The 24,414-nt window shown below is 42.9% G+C and overlaps 2 protein-coding genes across 10 annotated transcripts in view; both read left to right on the top strand.

The window, feature by feature from the left end:
• Positions 1–2,560, top strand: part of Acly (ATP citrate lyase) — a 45,231-nt gene extending 42,671 nt beyond the window's left edge. For 4 of the 7 annotated variants that reach the window (XM_035448349.1, XM_027428154.2, XM_035448350.1 and 1 more), the window contains 3 exons: positions 527–609; positions 825–901; positions 1,586–1,680. In XM_035448349.1, the coding sequence (XP_035304240.1) occupies positions 527–609; positions 825–901; positions 1,586–1,680 (255 nt within the window). Of the gene's footprint in view, positions 1–526; positions 610–824; positions 902–1,585 lie in introns of all 7 variants that reach the window. The other 3 variants (XM_035448351.1, XM_035448353.1, XM_035448352.1) reach the window with 1 other exon arrangement.
• A 6,155-nt stretch (positions 2,561–8,715) lies between these two features.
• On the top strand, positions 8,716–24,323 carry Klhl11 (kelch like family member 11). Of its 3 annotated transcripts, none has more exons than XR_003487423.2 (3): positions 8,716–9,323; positions 17,257–18,909; positions 19,215–24,323. XR_003487423.2 is itself a non-coding variant. In XM_027428156.2 (2 exons), exons 1-2 carry the CDS (start codon positions 8,779–8,781, stop codon positions 18,836–18,838), a joined length of 2,127 nt encoding a protein of 708 aa, XP_027283957.1. In that variant the 5' UTR covers positions 8,716–8,778; the 3' UTR covers positions 18,839–24,323. The 3 variants fall into 3 exon arrangements, 1 of the variants encoding a protein (XP_027283957.1); XR_003487424.2 differs by having other exon boundaries at positions 17,257–19,340; positions 19,443–24,323; XM_027428156.2 differs by having other exon boundaries at positions 17,257–24,323.
• Positions 24,324–24,414: the final 91 nt, after the last annotated feature.

Here is a 24,414-nt window from a genome sequence, read left to right as displayed (position 1 = left end):
TTGCTTTTGCGACAAGCCCTTGTGTAGTACAAGTTGGCTTTGAAGTCACTATTAGTAGAGGATGCCGTCCATCTTCTACATCCTGCTCAAATAGGTCATTTTAAAACAGTTTCAAAATTCATAGTCATCATGTTAGCCACTTCCCATTTCTGTGACAGACACCTGGCACACTACGGGGACACACAACTTGATGTGTTGACTTACAGTGGTTCCAGACTGGGGTGACAGGGAAGGCCTGGCAGGACAGTGGCTCGTGCTTTCCACAGTCACTGCGGGTCTCCCTGTATCAAATCCTCTCTGGAAAGTTCTTACACACACACACACACACACACACACACACACACACACACACAAACACACACACACACCCCTAGACCTGAACTTTACTGATCTCTCAGGAGCTTCTCAGTCTAATCAAGCTATTTATCAAAATGAACTGTCATAATAGTAGTAATAACAATGGTAGTAGCTAACAAAGGGAAAAAAATGACAAATGATAAAACTTCGGATTTTTTTGCTTTCCCAGAAGCCAAATCTTATCCTGAATGTGGACGGTTTCATTGGCGTTGCATTTGTGGACATGCTTAGGAACTGTGGCTCCTTCACCCGGTGAGCATCTCAGCCTCCTTTCCAGCATTGGTTGATTTTCCTTGCTGTTTCCTCCTGGCTGTGAGGGGAAAGTATAGCGAGGCATAAGGAAAAGACTAAGGGTGTCCTGCCACCCACAGCACCCACTTTTCCCTTTTGGAACCATACAGCTCCTGTCTCTGAGGAGGGTGGTCATGTGAGTCATCTTAAAAGTACAAGTTGTTTGTGTCTTTCAGGGAGGAGGCTGATGAATACGTTGACATTGGAGCCCTCAATGGCATCTTTGTGCTGGGAAGGAGTATGGGCTTCATTGGTGAGTTGGCTGCTGTTTAAGGGTTTTGTGTTTTGCTATACTACTTCCCGTGTGTGTAAACTTCTACCACAGATGTCACATTGATCACCATCATTCCTTTTTTTCCCCCCTTGGTATTTTGAGACAGGGTTTCACTGTGTAGCCCCAGATGTCCTGGAACTCACTCTGTAGTCCAGGCTGGCCTCAAACTCACAGAGATCTGCCTGCCTCTGCCTTCCAAATGCTGGAATTAAAGTCATATGCCACCACTGCCCAGCTAACTTTTTTTCTTATCTGTAGCTGTGTTCCTTTTATTACAGGGAATAGTTTCTATTACCAGTTAAGAAAAGTAGAATTCAAACCAAAAAAAAGAAAGAAAGAAAAGTAGAATTCAGTTTAGTAGTTCCCTTTTTGTCAAGTCTGACTGATACACCTATAGAATAATTGGAATTCCTGCCGTTTTGGGGTGTGTGTGTGTGTGTGTGTGTGTGTGTGTGTGTGTGTGTGTGTGTGCGCGCGCGTGTGCATTCCTGGTTGTGTTTTGTTTTATGGTTTTGTCATCTGCTCTCACTGTACCCTGCCATAGAGCTACATCCCCAGCTCGGCGTCTGCATTTTGTGTGTCAGGAAGACGGAGGGATCCCCGTCTCTGCCCTTCACCATGCTTAGGAAACTAATGAAAAAAAATGCACTGGTTCCATTTTAGGGCACTATCTTGATCAGAAGAGGCTGAAGCAGGGGCTGTATCGTCACCCATGGGATGATATTTCCTATGTTCTTCCGGAGCACATGAGCATGTAACTGAATCAGGAACCTTGCTGTAGTAAAAGGAAGACAAGAGCTCCCTCCTGGGTAGTAATGGACAGACAGCTGGAAGCAGAGTCCATTACAGGCTGGGCCTGGAGCAGAAGTAGCCATTGATGTACAGGCACGGAAGACCAACACCTACAGGCTAGTACCCATTCAGTCCACACAAAGAAGCTTAGTATTTTTTTTTATATATATATATAAGCATAGAAATTGAAAACCAAGCCAATACTTGTGACATTTGCTCTGCTACCTGCTGTATCTATTATATGGAAGAATGGTGTTCTTCTAGGGCCTTATGATGTTTTCTTTTTTTAATTAGTTAAAAGCTTATTTTTGGTTTGGAGGAAGGGAATGCAACTTTTAAGACTTTAGGACCCACTAACATCTGGTATCCCACTTCTCGTTATCTTCACATAACATGAAGAACACTGTATTAGTCTGATTCATAAGGATCTTTTTCTTTTCTTTTTTTTTTTTTTTTTTTTTTTTTTTTGCTGTGTTATGTGTTAAGGGTTTATTTAGTATCCCACTGAAATGTTCTGTGTTACAGATCAGTGTCTACTTAATGTCAGAGGGAGGGGTGGGACCATTACATTCTTAGCCAATTGTCATACATATGTGGAGTAGTAACTTAAATGTAAAGTTGTAACATATGAGTGTTTAAAATGGAAACACAAGCAAAAAGCTGTGAAATGTCTTGTGTCTCATGTTCCGTGTTTATGCAGCTGATTTGTCTGTTACTGAAGTGTGGGTCCAAAGACTCATATAGCTGTTTTGCATCTGTAACCCACAAAGATTCCCGGCAGCTGCCACCTCAGTCTCTTCTCTGTATTATCATGTTTGGTTTAAATAAACTATACAGTAACAATGATGTGTCGCTGTTCTGTGTCATCTGCTTCTGAGACAAAGCTGTCCTGGAACTGTAGACAGTGTTGGGATTAAAGGCATGCACCACTACACCCAACTCTTAGTTTTAGCATTTTAAAATGTAGCAAGAGTTCTAATTGGTCTTAGTAATAAAACTCAGAGACAGATATTAGATATTAGATCACAAAACCAAAGCAGCCAGCCACTAGCTCTTACCTCTACCTCAGACCAAATGGGCAATCCTGACTCCATGAATTCTCAGACAGAATGCTCTCTGTGAAACCTCAAACTGCATCCTCGGACTGCCTCCCACTAATATTCCTCCCTCCGCCCAGTCTTATCACTCCTCTCTCCACCTCCCTATTGCTGGGATCACCTTTGTGTGAGCTTTCTCTTTTAGCCCAGGATGACCTTGAACTAAAGGCTATCTGTCTGACAGTTACTGGGATTAAAGGTATATGCGGGGACTGCCTGGCCTCTATGGCTAACTAGTGTGACTAACTGCACTCTGATCTTCAGGCAAGCTTTACTTGTTATATCATAAAATATCACCACATTAAAATCTACATCCAGTTAGGCATTGGTGGTGCACGCCTTTAATCCCAGCATTCCGAAGGCAGAGGCAGGCAGATCTCTGTGAGTTCGAGCCCAGCCTGGTCTCCAGAGCAAGTGCCAGGACAGCACACAAAGAATCCCTGTCTCAAAAAACAAACAAACAAAAAAACAAAAAAAAAAACCCAAAAATTAAAATCTACCTCCATCTCTTGAAAAGAAAAATATAATGAAAACACCAGTATATATTGTCATTGCCCCCCTCCACGCCAAAGGCAATAAAAACCTTAAAATTGAGGCTTAGTGGTACCTTTTATTCCAGCACTTGGGATCAGAGTTCAAGGCCAGCCTGATCTCTATGGCACCTACTAGGTTTTTAGACACTGAAGGCTTCAAAACATGATTTGTTGTTTGTTATTTTCAAGACAGGTTTTTTTAAAAAATATTTTTTATTATGTATACAACATTCTGCTTCCATGTATATCTGCACACCAGAAGAGGACACAAGATCTCATAACGGATGTTTGTGAGCCACCATGTGGTTGCTGGGAATTGAACTCAGGACCTCTGGAAGAGCAGCCAGTGCTCTTAACCTTTGAGGGAGCCATCTCTCCAGCCCCAAGACAGGGTTTTTTTGTATAATATTGACTGTCCTGGAATTTGCTTTGTAGATCAGGCTGACCTCAAACTCAGAGATCTACCTGCCTCTGCCTCCCGAGTACTGGGATTAAAGGCGTGGGCCACCACTGCCTGACTGTGAAACTTGTCTTAAAAAAGGGACAAAAGCTGATCTAGAGAAGTGGCTAGGTGGTTAAGAGCACTGGCTGCTTGTCAGAAGTCCTGAGTTCAGTTCCCAGAACCTTATCAGTTCACTCACAACCATCTGTAACTCTAGCTCCACGGGATGCTATACCTTTGGCCTCTGAGGACACCTTCACTCATGTGCACATACCCATATGTAGAGACACCTACATATAATTTATGTTTTTAAATCTTCAAAATTAAAGAAAAAGCTATTAAAACATGGGTGTATAAAAAAGAAAAATCCACTTCTAGCCCAGCAGTGGTGGCACACGCCTTTAATCCCAGCACTGGGGAGGAGGCAGGCAGATCTTTATGAGTTCGAGGACAGCCTGGTCTACAGAGTGAGTTCCAGAACAGGCTCCAAAAGCTACACAGAGACATAAAAAACCCACTTCTAACCTGCACTTCCCTCTTTCTCAATGGTAACTCTAGTCATTACTCAAGCCAAAAGCTGGAGTCACCCTTCTGTTCTCCTGGGTTCCAAGTTCTGTCGATTTACCTTTGCATCTCTCCTCTGATCTATCTATATCTGCTAACTGGTGCCCTTATTTCCTTCCTTGTCCTGGGACAATCCATCCTCCATACAGATACCAGTGACATTTAGAAATCAAGTTGAGGGCTGTTGAGATGGCTCAGCAGGTGAAGGCATCAGCTGCCAAGCCTAACCTCATGAAGGTGATGCCTGGGACCATGTGAAAGGAAAGAACTGACTTCTTGAATGTTCTCTAACCACAGGTGTGCCAGGGCCCAGGCGTAACTACACTAAACACCTATTGTAAATAAATGTAAAAAGAAAATCAAATTAAGACATTTCACAAAAAAAAAAAGACACTTCACTTCCATGCTTAAAATCCCAAAGTGGCTTTTATTCATTTTGTTTTGTTTTTTGAGACTTTTTCTATGGAGTACTGGGTGTCCTGGAACTCACTCTGTAGACCAGGCTGGCCTGGAACTCACGTGGATCCTCCTATCTCTGCCTCCTAAGAGCTGGTTTATTCACTTGTATTTGGTGCATAAGAAATGGTATATGCAGCTGGGTGGCGCACACCTTTCATCCCAGCACTTGGGAGGCAGAGGAAGGCAGATCTCTGTGAGTTCGAGGCCAGCATGGTCTACAGAGAGAGTGGCAGGATAGGCTCCAAAGCTACACAGAAACCCTATATTGAAAAACAAAAAAACAAAAAAAAACAAAAAAAGGCAGATATATATTAACTCTTCACACCTTCTTGCACTTAGCCAAAGTGCAGTGTTGTTTGTTTGTTTGTTTTGTTTTGTTTTGTTTTAGACAGTCTAGCCCAGGCTGATCTACTGGAAATGGTCCTATGTTAGGGTCCCAAGTGCTAGGATTACAGGTGTGTGCCACCATACCCCTCTAAGACTCAAAGTCCTAAGCCTTATTATTCCCTTTTGAAAATCTATTTCTGGAGACTAGAGAGATGGTTTGTAACAAGAGTAAATAAAAGACCCAAAGACTGATATTGGGATTCAAACTTCAAGCTGAAGATCAGAAAAGCAAAGCAGCTAGCCACTAGCTTCTTACCTCTACCTCCGGCCTAATGGGCTGATCCTTGCTCCAGGAGCTCTCACCAAGCCTCAGACTGTAACCTCTCAGTGTAGCTGAAGAAAGAATGCCTCTTCTGAGACCTTGCTTCTGCCTTATATACTTCCCTAATGTTGGGATCAAAGATGTGAACTATAATTCTCTTTTAAACTGATTCACTATTGTGTAGATCTGGGTTGCCTTGGACTCACCAAAATCTGTCCACCCCTTAATCCTGAGTCCTAGGATTAAAGGTGTGTGAAGACAGAGTTTCTGTCCTGCCAGATCCCACAGCTGTTTAGTCCCAAATAAACACACAGAGACTTATATTATAAACTGTTTGGCCAATGGCTCAGGCTTCTTATTGGCTAGCTCTCTCTTAATTATTAACCCATTTCTATTAAACCATGTTGTGGTGTCCGCGCCATGACTAAGTCTGAGTATTGGGCAAAAGCCTGGAGATTTAGTTAAAAGCAGAGATGTCCGGTCATTTGTGCTAGGAGAATGTGGGTCTCCGTCTTTATTCCAGAGAGAGAGCAGCCTTATGTACAGACTTACAGCACAGTGGAAAAATCCCAGGTGTAAGAGCTCACGTTTTTGATGCCAGTGGGGCAAGGCCAGGGCTGTAAGCCAGGACTAGAAAACTGGGTGCACCTGTGGTTATTGGTTGACAAGCAACTCACAGAGACCCCATGGGGGCTGGGGCCCAATACTATGTATTGCCACAAGACTGGCTTACCAGTAATGTTCTGTCATGTTAGTCCTTCAGTGGCTACATGGTGTCTCCTTGCCACTCTCTCTCTCTCTCTCTCTCTGTTCCTCTTCCCAGCATTCCTAGTCTGGTAGCCCTACCTATACTTCCTGCCTAGCTCCTGGCCAATCAGCATTTATTCACCAACTAATAAGAGAAACATATATTCATAGCATACAGATGGGTATCCCCCAGCAGGTGTGTTCCACCCCTCCTAGCTTCTGGCTTCTGGGATTAGAGGTGTGTGCCTGGCTTCTAAGGCTTATGTCTGACTTTGCTTTCTGAATCCTCAGGCAAGCTTTAATAAATCGTAAATAATACATCACTACAATAGTTCAGCAGTTAAGAGGTTGGACTTCTATCTTAGCACCCACAACTGTCAACATGAATGCCTGTAATTCCAGCTCCAAGAGATCTGAGACTCTTCAGACCTCTGGATACCCACACAGGTCACACAGACACATGAACACACACACAATTAAAAAAAAATTCAGCCGGCCGGTGGTGGTGTACACCTTTAGTCCCAGCACTTGGGAGGCAGAGGCAGGCAGATCTCTGTCAGTTTGAGGCTACAGAGCAAATTCTAGGACAGGCTCCAAAGCTACACAGAGAAACCCTGTCTCAAAAAAAAAAAAAAAAAAAAAAAAAAAAAGCACTGGCTACTCTTTCAGAAGACCTGGGTTTGGTTGCCATAACCCCCATATGACAGTTCACAATGATCACCAGTCCCTGGGAATCTGATGCCCTCTTCTGGCCTCAGAAAACACTGTAGGAAGGTGGTGCACAGATGTACATACAGGCAAAACACCCACATAAATAAAAAAAAGAAAACATGGCCACAGACATGGCTCTTCAGGTAGATGGATTTGCCACCAAGTTTGACTATCAGAGTTGCACTCACCAGGCCCACAAAGAGGAAGGAGAGAGCTGACTCCAAGGGTGTCTTCTGACTTCCAGGCAAGCTGCTGTGGTGGGAGTACACACACACACACACACACACACACACACACACACACACACACACAGGAAAGACAAAATTGTATTCATTCTGTTTTGTGGACAGGGTTGATGGCTCATTGGGTAACGGTGCCTGCCACCAAGCCTAATGACTCCGGTTTAAATTCCATTGTCTAATGGAGAGAACAGACTACATTAAATTGTTCTTTGTCCTCCACAAAAATACCCCCACATAAAATAAAGAACTGTAATTTTTTTCTTTAGATTTATTTATTGGTGCTGGGGTGTTAAACTGCCAATGCTTCTTAAATAGCTCATATTAAATTGGGTGTGCTCAGGTATACTTGAGTAATCCTAACCCTAGCATGGTAGTGACAGAAGAATCAGGAATTCAAGGTCATCCTCAACTACACGTGGCCGAGCTGGGCTACATGATGGCACTGTTGCAAAAATAGTTTATTTGAGCCTAACAATGGTGGCGCACACCTTTAATCCCAGCACTCGGGAGGCAGAGGCAGGTGGATCTCTGTGAGTTCGAAGCCAGCCTGGTCTACAAGAGCTAGTTCCAGGACAGCCTCCAAAGCCACAGAGAAACCCTGTCTCGAAACCCCTCCACAAAAATAAAATAAAAACAAAAAAATCATTTACTTGATAATGATGTTATTTTCTTGACACACACCCCCCACTCCATGCCCGGCTGGAGAAATGGCTTAGCAATTAACAGTGCACCAAGCGGCTGCAGAGCACACCTTTAACCGCAGCACTGGGGAGGCAGAGGCAGGCGCATCTCTATGATTTCGAGGCCACCCTGGTCTCCAGAGTGAGTTCCAGGTCATCCAAGGCTACACACGGGGAAACTCTGTCTTGGGAAGAAAAGAATGTCCTCAGAGGACCAGTTTGACTCCCAGCACTGTGTCAGGGGGGTTTTAAGGGCCTGTAACTCCCGCTCTAGGGGATCAAACACCTCTGTCCTTTGTGGGCACTGACGCACACATGTGCATAAACACAAACACTTTGATATGAATAAAACTAAAAAATATTTTTAAGAAGGGTTTTTTGTTTGTTTTTGTTTTTCAAGACAGGGTTTCAGTGAATAACAAACAGCCTTGGCTGTCCTGGCACTCGCTCTGGAGACCGGGCTGGCCTCGAACTCAGAGATCCGCCTGCCTCTGCCCCCCCCCCCCCCGAGTGCTGGGATTAAAGGCGTGCGCCATCGTCACCCGGTCAAAGCCATTGTTAGAAATATATATAAAGTGGGCATTGTGGCAGAGGCAGGTGGATCTCTGTGAGTTCCAGGCCATCCTGGCTTACAGAGCGAGTTAAGAAAACAAACAAAATCTTTTTGTGTGTGCGTGTGGTGGCAAGGACACACTCCAAACCATTTTAAAGTAGAAAATCCAACAAAACACGCGCAGACGCCAACCCTACGGAAAGACACGGACCTAATTTTTCTCTCGCGGAGTGTCCCGGGCTTGCCTCACTAGGGGGCGCAAGCGCGGCGGAAGTGCGCAGGCGCAGCTCCGCCCCGCGCGCACTATTTAATCCCAGAATTCCTCTGTGTCGCACCAGAGTTGCCGCACCGTTCGGAAGCTGAGGAGGCCGGTTCGGCGGCGTCAAGATGGCGGCGGCGGTGGCGGCGGGCGGCGCTGCTGCGGCCGCGGCTGCATCTCTTCAGGTGCTGGAGATGGAGAGCATGGAGACGGCCGCCGCCGGCTCCGCAGGCCTGGCCGCCGAGGTCCGAGGCAGTGGCACGGTGGACTTCGGGCCCGGGCCCGGGATCTCTGCCATGGAGGCGAGCGGGGGCGATCCGGGCCCAGAGGCCGAGGACTTCGAGTGCCGCACTCACTGCTCCGAGCTGTCCTGGCGGCAGAACGAGCAGCGGCGTCAGGGCCTGTTCTGCGACATCACCCTGTGCTTCGGGGGGGCCGGAGGTCGCGAGTTCCGTGCCCACCGCTCGGTGCTGGCCGCCGCCACGGAGTACTTCACGCCCTTGCTATCGGGCCAGTTTTCAGAGTCGCGCTCGGGCCGGGTGGAGATGCGCAAGTGGAGCTCGGAGCCGGGACCCGAACCGGACACGGTGGAAGCCGTTATCGAGTACATGTATACTGGGCGCATCCGGGTGAGCACCGGTAGCGTGCACGAGGTGCTGGAACTGGCCGACAGGTAGGCGATGAGGGGCGGGCGAGCGAGCGAGCGAGGGGCGGGGTGGGGGACCCCTCTCAATGTGCCCGTAGCGGGACATCCGCCGCCCCTGGCACCGGGGGTGCCTCTGAGAGTCTGTCCTGCGCACATTGCACCCGGGAGCGCAGATTTGAGGTGTAGGGACAAAAGCGGTGGAAAGCTGTGTGTAGTGTAGTGCGTGACTCCTGTGATGATGACATAAAAAAAAAAAAAAAAAAAAAAAAAAAAAAAAAAAAAAAAAAAAAAAAACAGTGAAAGGCTGGCTGCGGAATGGAGGAGATGACATTTAAACCGACCCCGGAATGGCAAGGGAAATTGGCAGTGCAGAGGGGGACGAATGCGCATTACAGACTTCAAAGGCCCTCGGTCAGAACCCAGCTTGGCTTAAAAGGTCTTTAAAAAAGAATCGAGTGAGTCTGGATCTGTTGGGTGAAGGGGCAGATGGTGTATGAGATAACACTGGGGAAAGGGTTGGATTTTACTGAGTGTGATGGTAGAGAGATGATTTAAATTTTTCAAAAATTTCCTCCGCTGTTGTGGAAAATGAATTGTAGGGAGCCAGAAAAGACGCCCCAGAGGTCGGTTTGGAGGCAGGTGGATGACGTTCGTTAGGGATGATAATACTGTTACATATCCTTTATTTAACACAAACCAGGGTCATGCCCCAGACACTGATTTTCATGTGATCAAAACACATGAAGATCCCTTTTTCCTTATCCAACTCCTGATGTTTAACAATGGCTATATAGCCTGTTGAATGATTATTAGAGCTGTGAAGCAATATGTAGTGTGGAACTGCACGTTATAGGCCCTGATGGAGGGGAGCTTTTGGACAGGGTTTCTCTGTGTAGCTTTGTAGACCAGGCTGGCCTCGAACTCACAGAGATCCACCTGCCTCTGCCTTCTGAATGCTGGGATTAAAGGCATGAGTCACCAACACCTGGCTTGGCTTTCTTTCTTTTTTTCTTTTTTTTTTTTTAAACAAAACAAAACACGGTCTCACTATGTAGCTCTGGCTGTCCTGGAACTCCCTATGTAGACCAGGATGTCCCTAAAACTCAGAAATCCTGCCTCAAGTCTTGAGATTAAAGGAGTGCACTACTATGGCCGGCTGAGAGGAGCTATTTTTTAAATTGAGTGTAGAGAAAATTCAGCAGACATAATAAAGGGATGTAGATGGCAAGGTAGTGTGCTTCAGGTTGAGAACAGCGGGGTCACATGGCTGGATGGAGAAAGGCAATTGAAAGGAGCAAATGCGTTAGAGTAGTGGCGAGGATGTCGCCCTTAGGGCAGTGTTGCTCAACCTTCCTAATGCTGTGACCATTTAATATAGTTCCTCATGTTGTGCTGACCCCCAACCATATTATTTTCATTGCTACTTCACAACTGTAATTTTGCTAGCATTATGAACCGTAATATAAATAGATAATATGCAGGTTATCTGATATTCTACCCTTGTGAAAATTCGATCCCAAGGGGTCTCGACCCCCAGGTTGAGAACCATAGCCTTATGGGCCTGTGAAAGTTGAACTTTGTTTTGCGAGAAAGGGTTTCTTCGTGTAGCCTTGGCTGTCCTAAAACTCACTCTCTAGACCAGGGTGGCCTCAAAGTCATATAGCTCTGCCTGCCTCTGCCACCCAAGTGCTGGGATTAAAAGCTTGCACCACCACTGCCCCCACACAACTGAATTTTTTGAAATTAGAAGTTGGTGAGAATGATGTTGTTTTATTTGATAAATTCTGTATTGAAAAAACGGATAGGACAGTGGGGAGGGTGCAGCAAGGGCTGTAACAGACTGGTTTAAGTCACTGCAATAGTGGTAGAGGTTTGGATTGAGGAGGAAGGTGGTGAGAAGGGGTGACATCTGTGTGTGTATGCTTTGAGATTTATTTTATGTATATGGATGTTTGGCCTGCATTTGTGTTCAGTGTTAGTGCTTGATGCCTAAGGAGGCCAGAAAGAGGGCATGTGGGTGCTGGGAATTGAACCTGAAGAGCAGCCAGTGCTTTTAACTGCTGAGCCATCTCTGCAGGACATCTGTGTTTTGGAGTAGAGGAGATGAATTGACAGTGGATTTGATATGGGAGTAAAGGGAAAAAAAAACTGACCCTAGCAATTGGAAAGAGCTAATTATTATTATAGTGTGGGAAAACGCCAGGAATTTAATTCCAATACTCTTGGAAAGCAGAGGCAAGCAGATCTCTGAATTTTAGTCCAGTCTGGTCTATATATCCAGCCAGCCAGGGGTTCATAATGAGATGTTGCCCCACCTCCTCACTCCTCACAAAAAGATGTGGAAAAATAGGGTCTTCGGAGATGGCCCAGCTGTGGATAAAATGCCTGCACTGCAAGCATGAGGACTTGGCTTTAGTTCCCTAAAAGCTGGGCATGGTAGTGCATTCCTGTAACCCCAGTCTTGAGGGGGAGGGCAGAGACGGGCTGATCGCTGAAATTCACTGGAAGGTTGAGGGACTAGAGAGACAGCCCAGTGGCTAAGAGCACTTTTTGCTCTTGCGTAACACCTAGGTTGGTTTTGTTCCCAACGCCCATATGGTGGCTCACAACCGTCTGTAACTCCTGTTCCAGTGGATCTGATATCTTCTAGCCATCAAGGACATCAGGCATACGTGGGGGCACAGATAAACATGTAGGTAAAACACTCTTACATACAAGTCTTTAAAAAATGTTTAGAACAAAGATAGAGATCAATCAAAAAAAGACATCTGATATCAAAATCTTATGCCTTTCTCTGCATTCATACTCAAACACACAAAACTGTGGAAAAATAAAGAAGAGCAGATTGAGAAGAAGATCAGTATGGACTTGGTCATGATGTCTAAGTAAGCTATTAAATTGAAGAACACTGCGTCTCCAGTCAAGTTATGAAGAAAATCACAAAGAGAAACAATGTCACAAATAGGGATATTTCCAGAGGCCAGAGAGATGACTCAGCCATTAAGAGCACTGGCAGCTCTTCCAGAGGACCTGTGTTCAATTCCCAGAACCCATATGATTGTTCATGACCGTCTGTAATTCCAGTTTTAGGGTCCAGCTCCCTCTTCTGATGTTGGCAGTAGCCACATACATACATACATACATACATTCATTCATTCATTCATTCAGGCAAAATACTCATAGAATAAAATAAATATTTGATTTATTTTACTAATTGCTTTTTTTAAATACGTAACTCAGTGTCATCAACAATCTCCAGTGATCAATCATTTGACAGCTAGACTCCACTCCCTTTTTAGGTTTCTATGGTATCAGTTCAGTTTACTCTATTGGATTCTTTAATACTGTAGAGAATCCCCTGCTTGTCCTTTCCCCCTATTCACTTTTTATATGTACTCTTAAGTAGCTTAATCTATTCTGTGGCTTTAATTATAATTTATATGATAGTCCCCCCAATCTGCATGTATCTCTATCCTCCATCTATCTAATGCCTACCCTTTTTGTTTTTTTTTTGTTTTGAGACTGGATCTCCCTATGTAGTTCTGACTGTCCTTGAAATCATAGAGATCCAACTGCCTCTGCCTCCCAAGTGCTAGGATTAAAAGATGTGCTCTGTTTTTGGGTTGTTTGTTTCTTTGTTTGTTTGTTTGTTTGTTTTGGCGGTATCGAGGGGAAGGTGAGACAGGGTTTCTCTGTGTAACAGCTCTGGCTCTCCTAGGACTCACTTGTAGACCAGGCTGGTCATAAATTCACAAAGATCCACCTGCCTGTGACTCCCAAATGCTTGGATTAAAGGTGTACATCACCATGCCCAGCTCTCTTTTTGTTTTTGAGACAGAATTTCCCTGTGTAACCCCGGGCAGACCTAGAACTCCTGCTCCTTCTGCCTCAGCTTCCCAAGATTTAGGGTTGTAACCTGTAGAAATGTGCCACTGCCTGGCTCTTTTTCGGTGTTTGGAAATATCCCTATTTTGAAAGTATATTTATGGTGGCACATGCCTTTAATCCCAGCACTTGGGAGGCAGAGGAGGCCTGGTCTACAAGAGCTAGTTCCAGGACAGCCTCCAAAGCCCAGAGAAACTCTGTCTCGAAAAAACAAACAGACAAAAAAGTATATTTATTTATAGCTGGGCAATGGTGGCATATATCTTTAATCCCAACATTTAGGAAGTAGAGGTCTGTGGATCTCTGGACAGCCAGGGTTGTTACATAAAGCAAACAAAAATTAAAAGAACAAAACAAAACAAACAAAAAATTGAAAAGGATTGGGTTTAAGATAGAGTGCCTACTTAGTAAACTCTAAAATAGGAAATGATGGGACGTGTTTGTGTGCTGAAAAAAATGATTCTGTGGAAGAGGAGAAACTGGTACTGTAAGAGCAGGAGAATGGATACAGGAGTAGGTTTTGAAATCAAGGAAGGCCATAATCCATACTAAAATTGGAGATTGAGTGGTGCACACCTGGAATTCCAGTACTTGGGAGGCTGAGACAGGAAATCTAGGTCAGACTGGACTACTTAGTGAGACCCTTTTCAAAAATTGTAAGAATTGGATGCTGGCTATGGTGGCTTATGTCTTTAATCCCCCCCTCCCCCAGGAGGCAATAGCAGGTGGTCTTGACGCAAGGCCAGCCCAGCTAAGGCTACATAGGTACTATCTCAAACAAAAACCACAGGCCAAACTGGGAAAGAAAATATAGGGTGTAACTGCAGGCAAATTGGTTGGTGGAAAGACTCAAAGTACAAGGCTGGGTTCCTCAGGATGGGGTAGAATGTGTACAGACCCTGGGAAGGATGTTTGTTAAATGAAACTGAAATGAAGGGCTATTGTCAAACTGTGTTTATGTCTGTCTATGACCTAAAACTCTAACTTTTGGGGGCTGGAGAGATGGCTCAGCGATTAAGAGCAGTAGTTGCTCTTCCAGAGGTCCTGAGTTCAATTCCCAGCCAACACATAGTGGTTCACAACCACCCATAATGAGATCTGGTGCCCTTTTCTGGCCTGCAGGCAGATATACAGGCAGAATACTGTATATGTAATAAATAAATAAATCTTAAAAACAAAACAAAACAGAAAAACTAACTTTTGCTGGCATGATGGTACATGCCTTCGGTCTTTGTGTTAGGGAAGCAGGGACAAGTTGTCTCTGAGTTCAAGGCCAGCAGGGCTACATAGAGAGACCTTGTCTCAAAAACAAAAAAACAAAGCCTATCTTTCACATGCTTTCACTATATTCTAAGTGCTTGTAATGACTGAGCTGAATCTAATGAGTTCTGAGGCAGGATCATTTTCTCTGTTCCCACATGTACTGTCTGTGATCCAGCCCTTGCATGGCACACAAATTAGAAATAATAGAATGAGCAGAGCCTCTTGGCTCAGCACTATAATCCCAGCTACTCAGGAGGCTGAGGCAGAAGGATCACAGGTTAGATCCTGCCTCAAACAAAGAAGCAGGTGGGAGGGGTTGTATAGTAGGGCACCCGCCTAGCATGTTTTAGGCCCTGAGTTGAAACAGTACTATGATAAATAGATGCTTCCTGGCACAGGGTTCCTTACATAACAATGCCTAGTGTCTAATAGCTATTGTTTTTGTAGAGTGATGATTCCCAAAACATGTCTTAAGGGAATATGCCTCAGAATTACCTGGTAAACACAGGAGCTTGAGGCAGCCTGGGAATCAGGTGGCCCTGGCACCCAGACTTGTCTGGGGTCCTCTAGACTCTAGAGTCTTCATGCATCATGCTGCCTTGTCTTTGTTTTATCTCTAAGGTGGGGATGTTTCTTCAAGAGTATTAAGAAAGCTTGTCTTAATTCATCTATATTTGTAAGTATAAGCACAGTGACCATAATAAACTTTGAATGGAAATGGGCCTGTCGTAATGATATCATTCTTAGATTGTTTAAGGTTCTTCTCAGTTTAAAGGTCTTTCTCTTGTATAACCACTGTCTCAGATGGACCACCCTTGGGCTAAGTGCTACTACAGACAGAGTTTTTCTGTATAGCTTTGGAGCCTGTCCTGGAACTCTGCTCTATAGCCCAGACTGGCCTCGAACAGATCCGCCTACCTCTGCCTCCTGAGTGCTGGAATTAAAGGTGTGCACCACCATCTTCTGGCCCAGTGCTGCTAACTAGATTTATGATTTGGGCCAACACTGTTGTGTTTTGTTTTAACTTAATTTAGGTGGGTGGGCAATGTTCTATAAAATACTTTTCTATCTTCTTTTTTTCCTTTTTTCTTTAGCTAGACAGTCCTACACATATTTTTTTTGTTGTTGTATGTTTATTTCTAGGCTTCAGATATTTGAGTTTATCTTGTCTTCCTTGTTTTAATGATAACCAGTATTGGGCAGAACCCCTTAGTCTATTTTCTATGGTTGGCCAAAGAGATGAAAACCTCTGATTCAGTCTGGGCTGCTGTTCTTTGTGATATCTGGCTAAGCTGAGTCTCCAAGAAGTTGTAGTTCTGCCTGCCTCTAGTTTAGACTATATGCTCATAATGGATGAAGGCTTTCACCAAGACCCTTTCTCAATAGAAAAAAACCAAAGCTGGGAGTGGTAGCACATGTCTGTGATCCTGGCACATAGGTGGTAGAAGCAGAAGGATCATCCTTAGCTACATGGTGTATTGGAGACCAGCCTGGGATACTTGAGACCCTGTCTCAAAAAACAAAACAAAACAAAACAAAGCAAGGCATGCATGCATGCATAAATAAATAAATAAATAAATAAATAAATAAATGGTTCAGTGATGGCAAAGGGATTAGAAAAGATGTCAGAAATGCATTTGAATTGGCATTTGTCCTTGTTGTATGTGTATATATCTCTGTGACAATATATGCATGTGAGTGCAGTGCCCAAGAAGGCCAGAAGAAGGCATTGGACCCCTTGCAGCTGGAGTTAGGCAGTTATGAGCTACTCAGTATGGCTGCCAGCCATGCATGTCATACATAGATATACACACAGGCAAAATACCCATACATGGATACTAGAATTCAGATGTAGTGGAGCATGTTTTTAATTCCAGCACTTGGGCAAGCAACAAATAAATAAATAATAAAATAGATCTTTAGAACCTAACTACTAAACCATCTCTCCAGCTCCTTGTTTTCTTTTTTTAAATTTTATTTATTATGTATACAGTTATCTGCATGCATGCTTGCACACCAGAAGAGGGCACCAGATCTCATTACAGATGGTTGTGAGCCATCATGTGGTTGCTGGGAATTGAACTCAGGACCTCTGGAAGAGCAGTCAGTGCTCTTAACCACTGAGCCATGTCTCCAGCCCCTCCTTGTTTTCATTTTTATTAGATTTTTTGTTTTTGTTTTTCCAGATAGGGTTTCTCTGCAGCTTTGGAGCCTGTCCTGGAACTTGCTCTGTAGACAAGGCTAACCGCGAACTCACAAAGATCCGCCTGCCTCTGGCTCCCCAGTGCTGGGATTAAAGGCACCACCACCACCTGGCTCATTTTCTTAGATTTTGAAACAGGGTCTCACCAAGTTTTCCAGGCAGGCCTTGACCTGTCCTGGTCTCCTGAATATTAGGATTACAAGCAAGAGCCTGTAATCTCACAATTTTTGTTTTAAAGAAAAGTGTGTATTGTGTATTTATGATGTGTGGGTGCCACAGTGCACACCTGGAAGTAAGAGGAAAACTTTGTGACATTTTCTCCTTCCATCTTTATGTGGGTTCTAGGAATTGAACTTGGGTCTCTAGGCTTGCTCTGGCAAGTGCCTTTGCCCACTGAGCTGTCTGCATAGTGAGACCTATTTTTCCTTCCTCCTGAAAACTAGACTTCCCAGCATACTTGCTCAAGAGGGGTGGGAGGGGGGTGTCTTTCCAGATACTGTCCTTATGAGATTAATCCTTTCAGTTTGTATAATTCAGGTATACCTACAATGCAACCATATAAAATAAGTGCATTCCACAATTAATCTTTTCTCTTTTTCTTGATTTTAGATTCTTATTAATTCGTTTAAAAGAATTTTGTGGAGAATTTCTCAAGAAAAAACTTCATCTCTCAAATTGTGTGGCCATTCATAGCTTAGCCCACATGTACACTCTAAGCCAGCTTGCTCTGAAAGCTGCGGATATGATCCGGAGGAATTTCTATAAAGTCATTCAGGATGAAGAATTTTATACTTTACCTTTCCATCTCATTCGAGACTGGCTTTCAGACTTGGAAATTACCGTGGATTCTGAAGAGGTTCTTTTTGAAACGGTTTTGAAGTGGGTTCAGAGAAATGCTGAAGAAAGAGAGAGATACTTTGAAGAACTTTTTAAATTGCTTAGGTTGTCCCAGATGAAACCCACCTATCTTACAAGGCATGTCAAACCAGAGCGGCTGGTGGCCAATAATGAAGTTTGTGTCAAGCTGGTGGCTGATGCAGTGGAGAGGCATGCACTCAGAGCAGAGAATCTACAGTCTGGCACACTCCAGCATCCTGCTTCCCATGTCTCACTCTTACCTCGCTATGGACAAAACATGGACGTCATCATGGTTATTGGAGGTGTGTCAGAAGGAGGAGACTACTTAAGTGAATGTGTGGGGTATTTTGTTGATGAGGACAGATGGGTAAATCTGCCCCACATTCATAATCACCTCGATGGACATGCCGTTGCAGTAACCGAATCGTATGTGTATGTTGCTGGCTCGATGGAACCAGGATTTGCTAAAACCGTGGAAAGGTACAACCCAAACTTGAATACATGGGAACATGTGTGTAGTCTGATGACAAGAAAGCATTCTTTTGGGCTAACAGAAGTCAAAGGGAAGCTGTATAGCATTGGAGGACATGGTAATTTTAGCCCTGGCTTCAAAGATGTGACTGTTTACAATCCTGAGCTTGATAAATGGCACAACTTAGAATCAGCACCAAAGATTCTTCGAGATGTCAAAGCACTAGCCATTGAGGACCGGTTTGTGTACATTGCTGCCCGCACTCCTGTGGACCGGGACACCGAAGATGGATTGAAGGCTGTAATTACTTGCTATGATACAGAGACTAGACAGTGGAAAGATGTGGAATCTTTACCACTTATTGACAATTACTGTTTTTTTCAGATGTCTGTGGTCAATTCAAACTTTTATCAGACAGCATCATGCTGTCCCAAGAGTTATTCTTTAGAAAACGAAGAGGCAGTAAGAAAAATTGCCGGTCAGGTGTCTGATGAGATCCTTGAAAGCTTGCCTCCAGAAGTCCTAAGCATTGAAGGAGCAGCCATTTGCTATTATAAAGATGATGTCTTCATTATTGGAGGCTGGAAAAACAGCGATGATATTGACAAACAGTATCGGAAGGAGGCCTATCGATACTGTGCTGAGAGAAAGAGGTGGATGCTCCTTCCTCCCATGCCTCAGCCCCGTTGTAGGGCCACTGCTTGTCACGTCAGGATCCCCTACCGGTACTTGCATGGCACACAGAGATATCCTATGCCTCAAAACTTAATGTGGCAGAAGGACCGCATCAGACAGATGCAAGAGATACACCGGCATGCCCTGAACATGCGGAGAGTGCCAAGCTCCCAGATTGAATGCTAAACTCCGCCAACACTTGCAGCTGGAAACCCTGTTCCATGAGGCTGGAGATGCCTGGACTGTTACTTGGAAAAGTATGTCAATAACTTATTTTCTACTTGGACTTACTACCCAGTATAAAGGAAGTTAGTTAAAAAACACAGGAAACTCAGTTTAGTGTGGTAATTTTTGTTAGCCTGCAGTCCTGTCTTTGTGTGCTGGCAAATAAGATCTTATTAAAGACAAGTGGGGAAAGCAGGTCTAGTTACTTGACCTTTTTTCTGCCAACAATTATAACTCCTTTGTTTTAGGGACTTACATATGGGGCTTTAAGCACCAGTATTGTTTGCACATTTACTTTGATAATCCTTTACATGTTGTGTGGATTGTTTGTTTTCAGTGATATCAACTTATGCATTAAGCTCTCATCTGCAGAAGGCATGTGCAATAGTGAGACTGGATCTGAAGGAAAAAGCACAATGTTTCAGCAAGACTGATCTCAGAATGATGGCACTGATGTTTTGTTGTATGTATTTATCTACAAATGCTGTTTATGTTCATTGGAAAGGGTGACCAATAAGAAGTTGGTGATTGGCATATCATCTGGTTTGTTTTGTTTCTTCTGCAGCTGTTTATAGACTTGAAGCCATCATTCTGAGATGAGAATTGGGAAGATATTAATATTTAGCTGACTGACTAGAGAGGAAGTTATACAGGTAAAGTTTGTTTCTCTCAAAAAAAAAAAAATTGTTCAGTGCTGTGTTCAGTGTAGCTGAGAAAGCAAGTGAACAAACATTTTGAAACACTTTGAAGAGTGACTGTGTTAATGAGGATGCAGCATGCCGGTGACAATCAGCACGCGATGCCTTCAGTTCATTTTTTTTTTGCTCCACTGAATATTATATAGAATCTTCATCAGTTCTTTCCACAAGAAAAACTTTCAAAATGGCAAGGAAATCAGTTTAGAAAATACTGCTAAGAGAAACCATGTTATTTCTGACTCCTGACTGTCAAAATATTTTACCAAATTGCCCCAGATTTTTTATTGAAACTTAGAGCCTGGAATACCAAATCTGAGTGAGTACATAGTTTTGGCTTTTTAAATTTTAAGGCTTTCACATAACACATTTAATAGAAAACTATCAATGTTAAATAATCAGTTCAATGACTGTCATCTTTCAGAAAAGGTTTTTAATGTGTACATATTTTATTACACTCCCTAAAGTAGTCTTTAATTTTTTGAGACAGGATCTCACTATGTAGCATTGGCTGGCCTGGAACTCGGTAAGTAGACTAGGCTTTGACCATATATAGATCCTGAGGGATGAGCTTCTAAGGACCAAGAATCAGTTTTAGCAGCAGCGGCTTCTACCCTTTGTGTTACAAGTTTTCTGTTTTGTTTTTTTTGTTGTTGTTGTTGTTGTTGTTGAGTTGATGTGACAATGATATTGTACATTCACATTCCTCTAATTGTTCATATTAATATTTTCTTGAGCTATTTTAGAGCTCTCAAGATCTATAATTCTCAGTTGCATTAGGTAGTGTCTGCATATTCTTTGCTGATTTTATCATTTTTGTGTATGGTATTGGAGGATTAGCTCTTCCTTTTATAGTGTCTTTTGAGCCTTTTGTATACGTCATATTCCTTTTGCACTATTTTTGATAATAAATCCCTTCTCGGTTCGTTGAATTTTTTTACTGTAGATACTTGGAATATATAGTTTCCCATTTTTCTTCAAGAGGCTGGATCTAATTTGTACTTATTTTCTAAACTCCCTTGTGCAGGACTTCAGTCTTGGAGAGCTCAGCTTTAAGCTTTTGTGAGTAATCCTGATCTTGATGGAGCATTGTACAACTTCTCTGTGAATCCTAGCATCAAAGAAACATCATTATTTCTCTCTTGTTTTTCAAATTCCAGAGATTTTTCCCTCTCTGTACAATCTAATCTTGCTGGTTTTATTTTACCTTTGGATTTTTATTTATTTATTTTTTTAAGACAGTCTTTCTGTGCAGTGTTGGCTGACCTGGGACTCTCTATGTAGATCAGGCTGACCTAGAACTCCAGAGATCCACTTGCTTCTGTCTGGGATTAAAGGCATGACCTACCATGCTGGGCTTGATGGCTCTTTAGCACACTAATTTCATTTTCCACTTCAGTTTCTTTTCTAAGTAGTTCATGGTGTCTAGTTTGCCTTTCATATAAGTTGACTATATCCTGGACCTTTAGGGGACATTAGCACAGGCCTCAGGTTTTACAAGCTTGGAGAACACAGTTACCTTGAGCATGCATATTTGGATCAGCACTGCTCTGTAGTAGAATAGAGGCATGTTCCCGTCTTGACATTGTAAGGCCTTCATCAGACCTGTGCAGTCACCACTTCTGGATAGTCATGCACACAGGCCATATATAGAGCATTGGGAGTATGGATAATTCTCAAAAAGTAGCATCACTGAAAAATCCCATCCTTGCGGACTTTGGCCTCAAGGAAGTTACATCAAGGAATACCCATTTTTCTGACTTTCTTCACACTCCTGAGCTTTGGGCAAGTTAACATTCAAACTAAATCTTTCAACACCCAGTTAACATAAAAGACTCCTGTCCAGGGGGCTGGAAAGATGGATCATCAGGCAAGAACACTTGCTGTGCTTCCAATCAGTTTGGTTCCCAGCACCCACGTCAGGAAGCTCATAAGCCCCCTAACTCCACCTCCAGGGGATCTGATGCCTCTGGCCCTGTGGGCATCTGCATTCACATGGATATAACCACATGCAGACACAAACACCTAATTAACCGAAAATACAATTTTCAAAAAGGTTCTTGTTGGGTATGGCAGTGCTCACCTGTAATCTGAGCATTTGGGAAGTAAAGGCAGGAAGATCAGGAGTTCTGAGCCAGCCTAGTTACTATACATAGTGAGACCCTGCATCTAGCCAATCAACAACAAAAAGATGCTAATAATAACAGTACATAAATAATATAAAGACTCTTGATGGTTTGTACTGTAAAGCCAGTATTTTTAAAAATCTCTTTAAGAATGTCTTTACCTTCTCACACATTCTAGAATGTCATTCTGGAAAAGTCCAAGAACAGTGATCTATGCCTCCCCCATTGCATCAGAGTTAACTTTATTATATGATAAAATTATCAGAAGCACAACCAGAAATCTAGGCTATTTGCTATAACACTAATGCTCTTGGATTCTGTAATGATAATTTTCTTGAAGTTTCTAAATTAGCATTCCTAATGCTCAGGATAAGGGTTAATAACTATGTTGGAAATCTGCTTTACAGCTACTGAAGTTAGACTGGAGTGAGTCTGGGAAACCGCAAGTAAAGGATCTGTTGTTATTCTCCCCCTTTCCCTTAACTTTTTCTCAGTTTCCATCCTTTGGGTTTCTTGAAGTTGGTGGTTTTACAGTGCTGGGAACTGAACACAGGGCCTTGCACATGCTAGGGAAACACTCTGCCAACTGGGTTGCTTCCCCGCCCACTCTGTAGTTACCTTAATAACAAAAGCCTTTGGATTCTGAGAAGCACTCGTTAGTTGTAAGTGGTTTGTGCAACTTCCAGTCTTGAAGCTCACTGAAGGAAGTTTGCCTTCAACTCTGACTGTACAAGCAAACCATTTAGTAATTCATCAGGATGCCAGCTTTCTCCAGGAGAATGTCATGTATTTTGCTTTTGGCTTTTTGATCCCAGAATTGTATTTTGGGACTGTCACCACAAAGTGACATTTTAATAGGGCCATCTTTTTGTCCTTTTTCATTTGGGGGCAGATAATATAACTCCTAAGATATAGGTATAATCTGGTTTTAAAAACTTGATTGAAACCACTGTTTTTTTGACTCAGCAGGCAGCCTAGGCCCTGGCTGAATGAAGGGGTAAGTCCTTCCTTGCATGATGGTGTGCAGGTTTTCCTGACTACCAAGTTTCTAATGTTCATATGTGAATTCACATGTGTGGCTTCACCACCATAACTTGTGTCTCCTAAATACTATAACTAATTTGTTAGGAAGGAAAGAAACCAGATTTGCTTAAATCTGTTCACAGCTGACATTCTGAAATTCTAAACTGGACATAACAGTGTTTATAATGATAATCGTGCATGTCTAATATGGCTCTTTGTGAATGAAATGTCTAATGAAAACAGTTAAAAACATAGCTTAAATTTATCCAAGTGAACCTTTTGTTGCTTTTATTTTTCTTTGTTGGAAAGGGAGGACTCAGTTACACCAAAAAGTAATGAGTGCCCATTACTTTGAGTAAGGCTATTTCCACATCATAATGGGCCCCTCCCTTCCTAGCTACATTTTAGATTGAGAGTGTCAGTTGTGAGCTTAGGGTTTAAGTGATCATCACTTGCATGATTAGTTTTGTGTATCCTGATAGCTTTGCTTTTCTGTGCCAGTTCAAAGTAACATTTTTGCTAAGGACACTTAAAATTAACTGACATCAGTTTTGTTTTGATTACCTGGTTATGTGTGTAGTATTTCTGGGACCAAAAATTATTTTAAACTACTGAGCTTTTAAAACACAGACCCTCAGTCTGAAAAGCTACAGAGAACACCTTTGTGTTCCAATCCTGTCGTAGCTGGTAGGCAGGTTTTTTTTTGTACGCACCTTTTCCTCTCTGACTGTAGCATGTGGTGTGTTTGAAATACTTCCTCTTCTGCTTCCTGATTCCAGTGTCAACACTATAAGTAGACTGGAGCTGTGTTACATATTTTAGCTACTCGGTCTAATAAAGTATACAGGACCTCTTTCTGGTACCTTCTGAACTAAGCTTATCTGACGCGCAAAGGGCATGTTAGTCACATTTCATGTCTTTGAGCATATTTGGTGTTGTGAAACAAATATTCTTCCTACACTAGAGAAGTACGGTGCTTCAACCCTAGAATATTTGAGCAACCATTCAGTCTGTTCTCAGCCATTAAACATTTTGGCACAGCTCATCACTCCATTTGTTATGTTCTTGAGGAAAGTCCATTTTGTTGTTATACTTACAGCATATGTTCTGGTCATTAAAACCAAACAATTATTGAGGGTTATAATATAATGACAGTAACTTTACAAAGTAGTCATTTGCTTCAAGGACTTTACTTTTACTTAGCCAAATGACTGCTCACTGTAACCCTCACAACTTTTGGCTTACTCTGTGACCCTTGCTAGGAGTGTGGTACCTTGAAGGACTTGTTAATCAGTTACCCCTCCTGCTTCCTGCACCCATGAAAACACAGTACTTGCTAGGTGTTTGAAAATGTTACCATCCATGGGCTGGGGCTAGTTGTGTTATTTGTAAATTAAGTACTTAGTTTATAAACAGTTTTTTGGCTAGTGGCACCCAGGCCCCTATGCAAGATATCATCTTGATTATCTCCCTTCAGGTTAGAGGAGATCACATTATTTAGAACACTCTTGAGATATTATGTTATGTTCCTGAAGCTATCTTGCTCGTGTTCAAGTTACTAATTGTCTAAATGTAAGTTTTCAATAAACATATTTCTTTAGAGCTGGTTTTGTACTGTGTGGTTCTTAATTATGCACTGTTGAAAATAATTACCTTCTTCCTTACTCCATCATTTATCCAACCCTTGCTTCCC

The sequence above is a fragment of the Cricetulus griseus genome, chromosome 7 (assembly GCF_003668045.3).
Source record: "Cricetulus griseus strain 17A/GY chromosome 7, alternate assembly CriGri-PICRH-1.0, whole genome shotgun sequence".
Lineage (NCBI taxonomy): Eukaryota > Metazoa > Chordata > Mammalia > Rodentia > Cricetidae > Cricetulus > Cricetulus griseus.
This window is presented reverse-complemented; position numbering and strand designations above follow the sequence as displayed.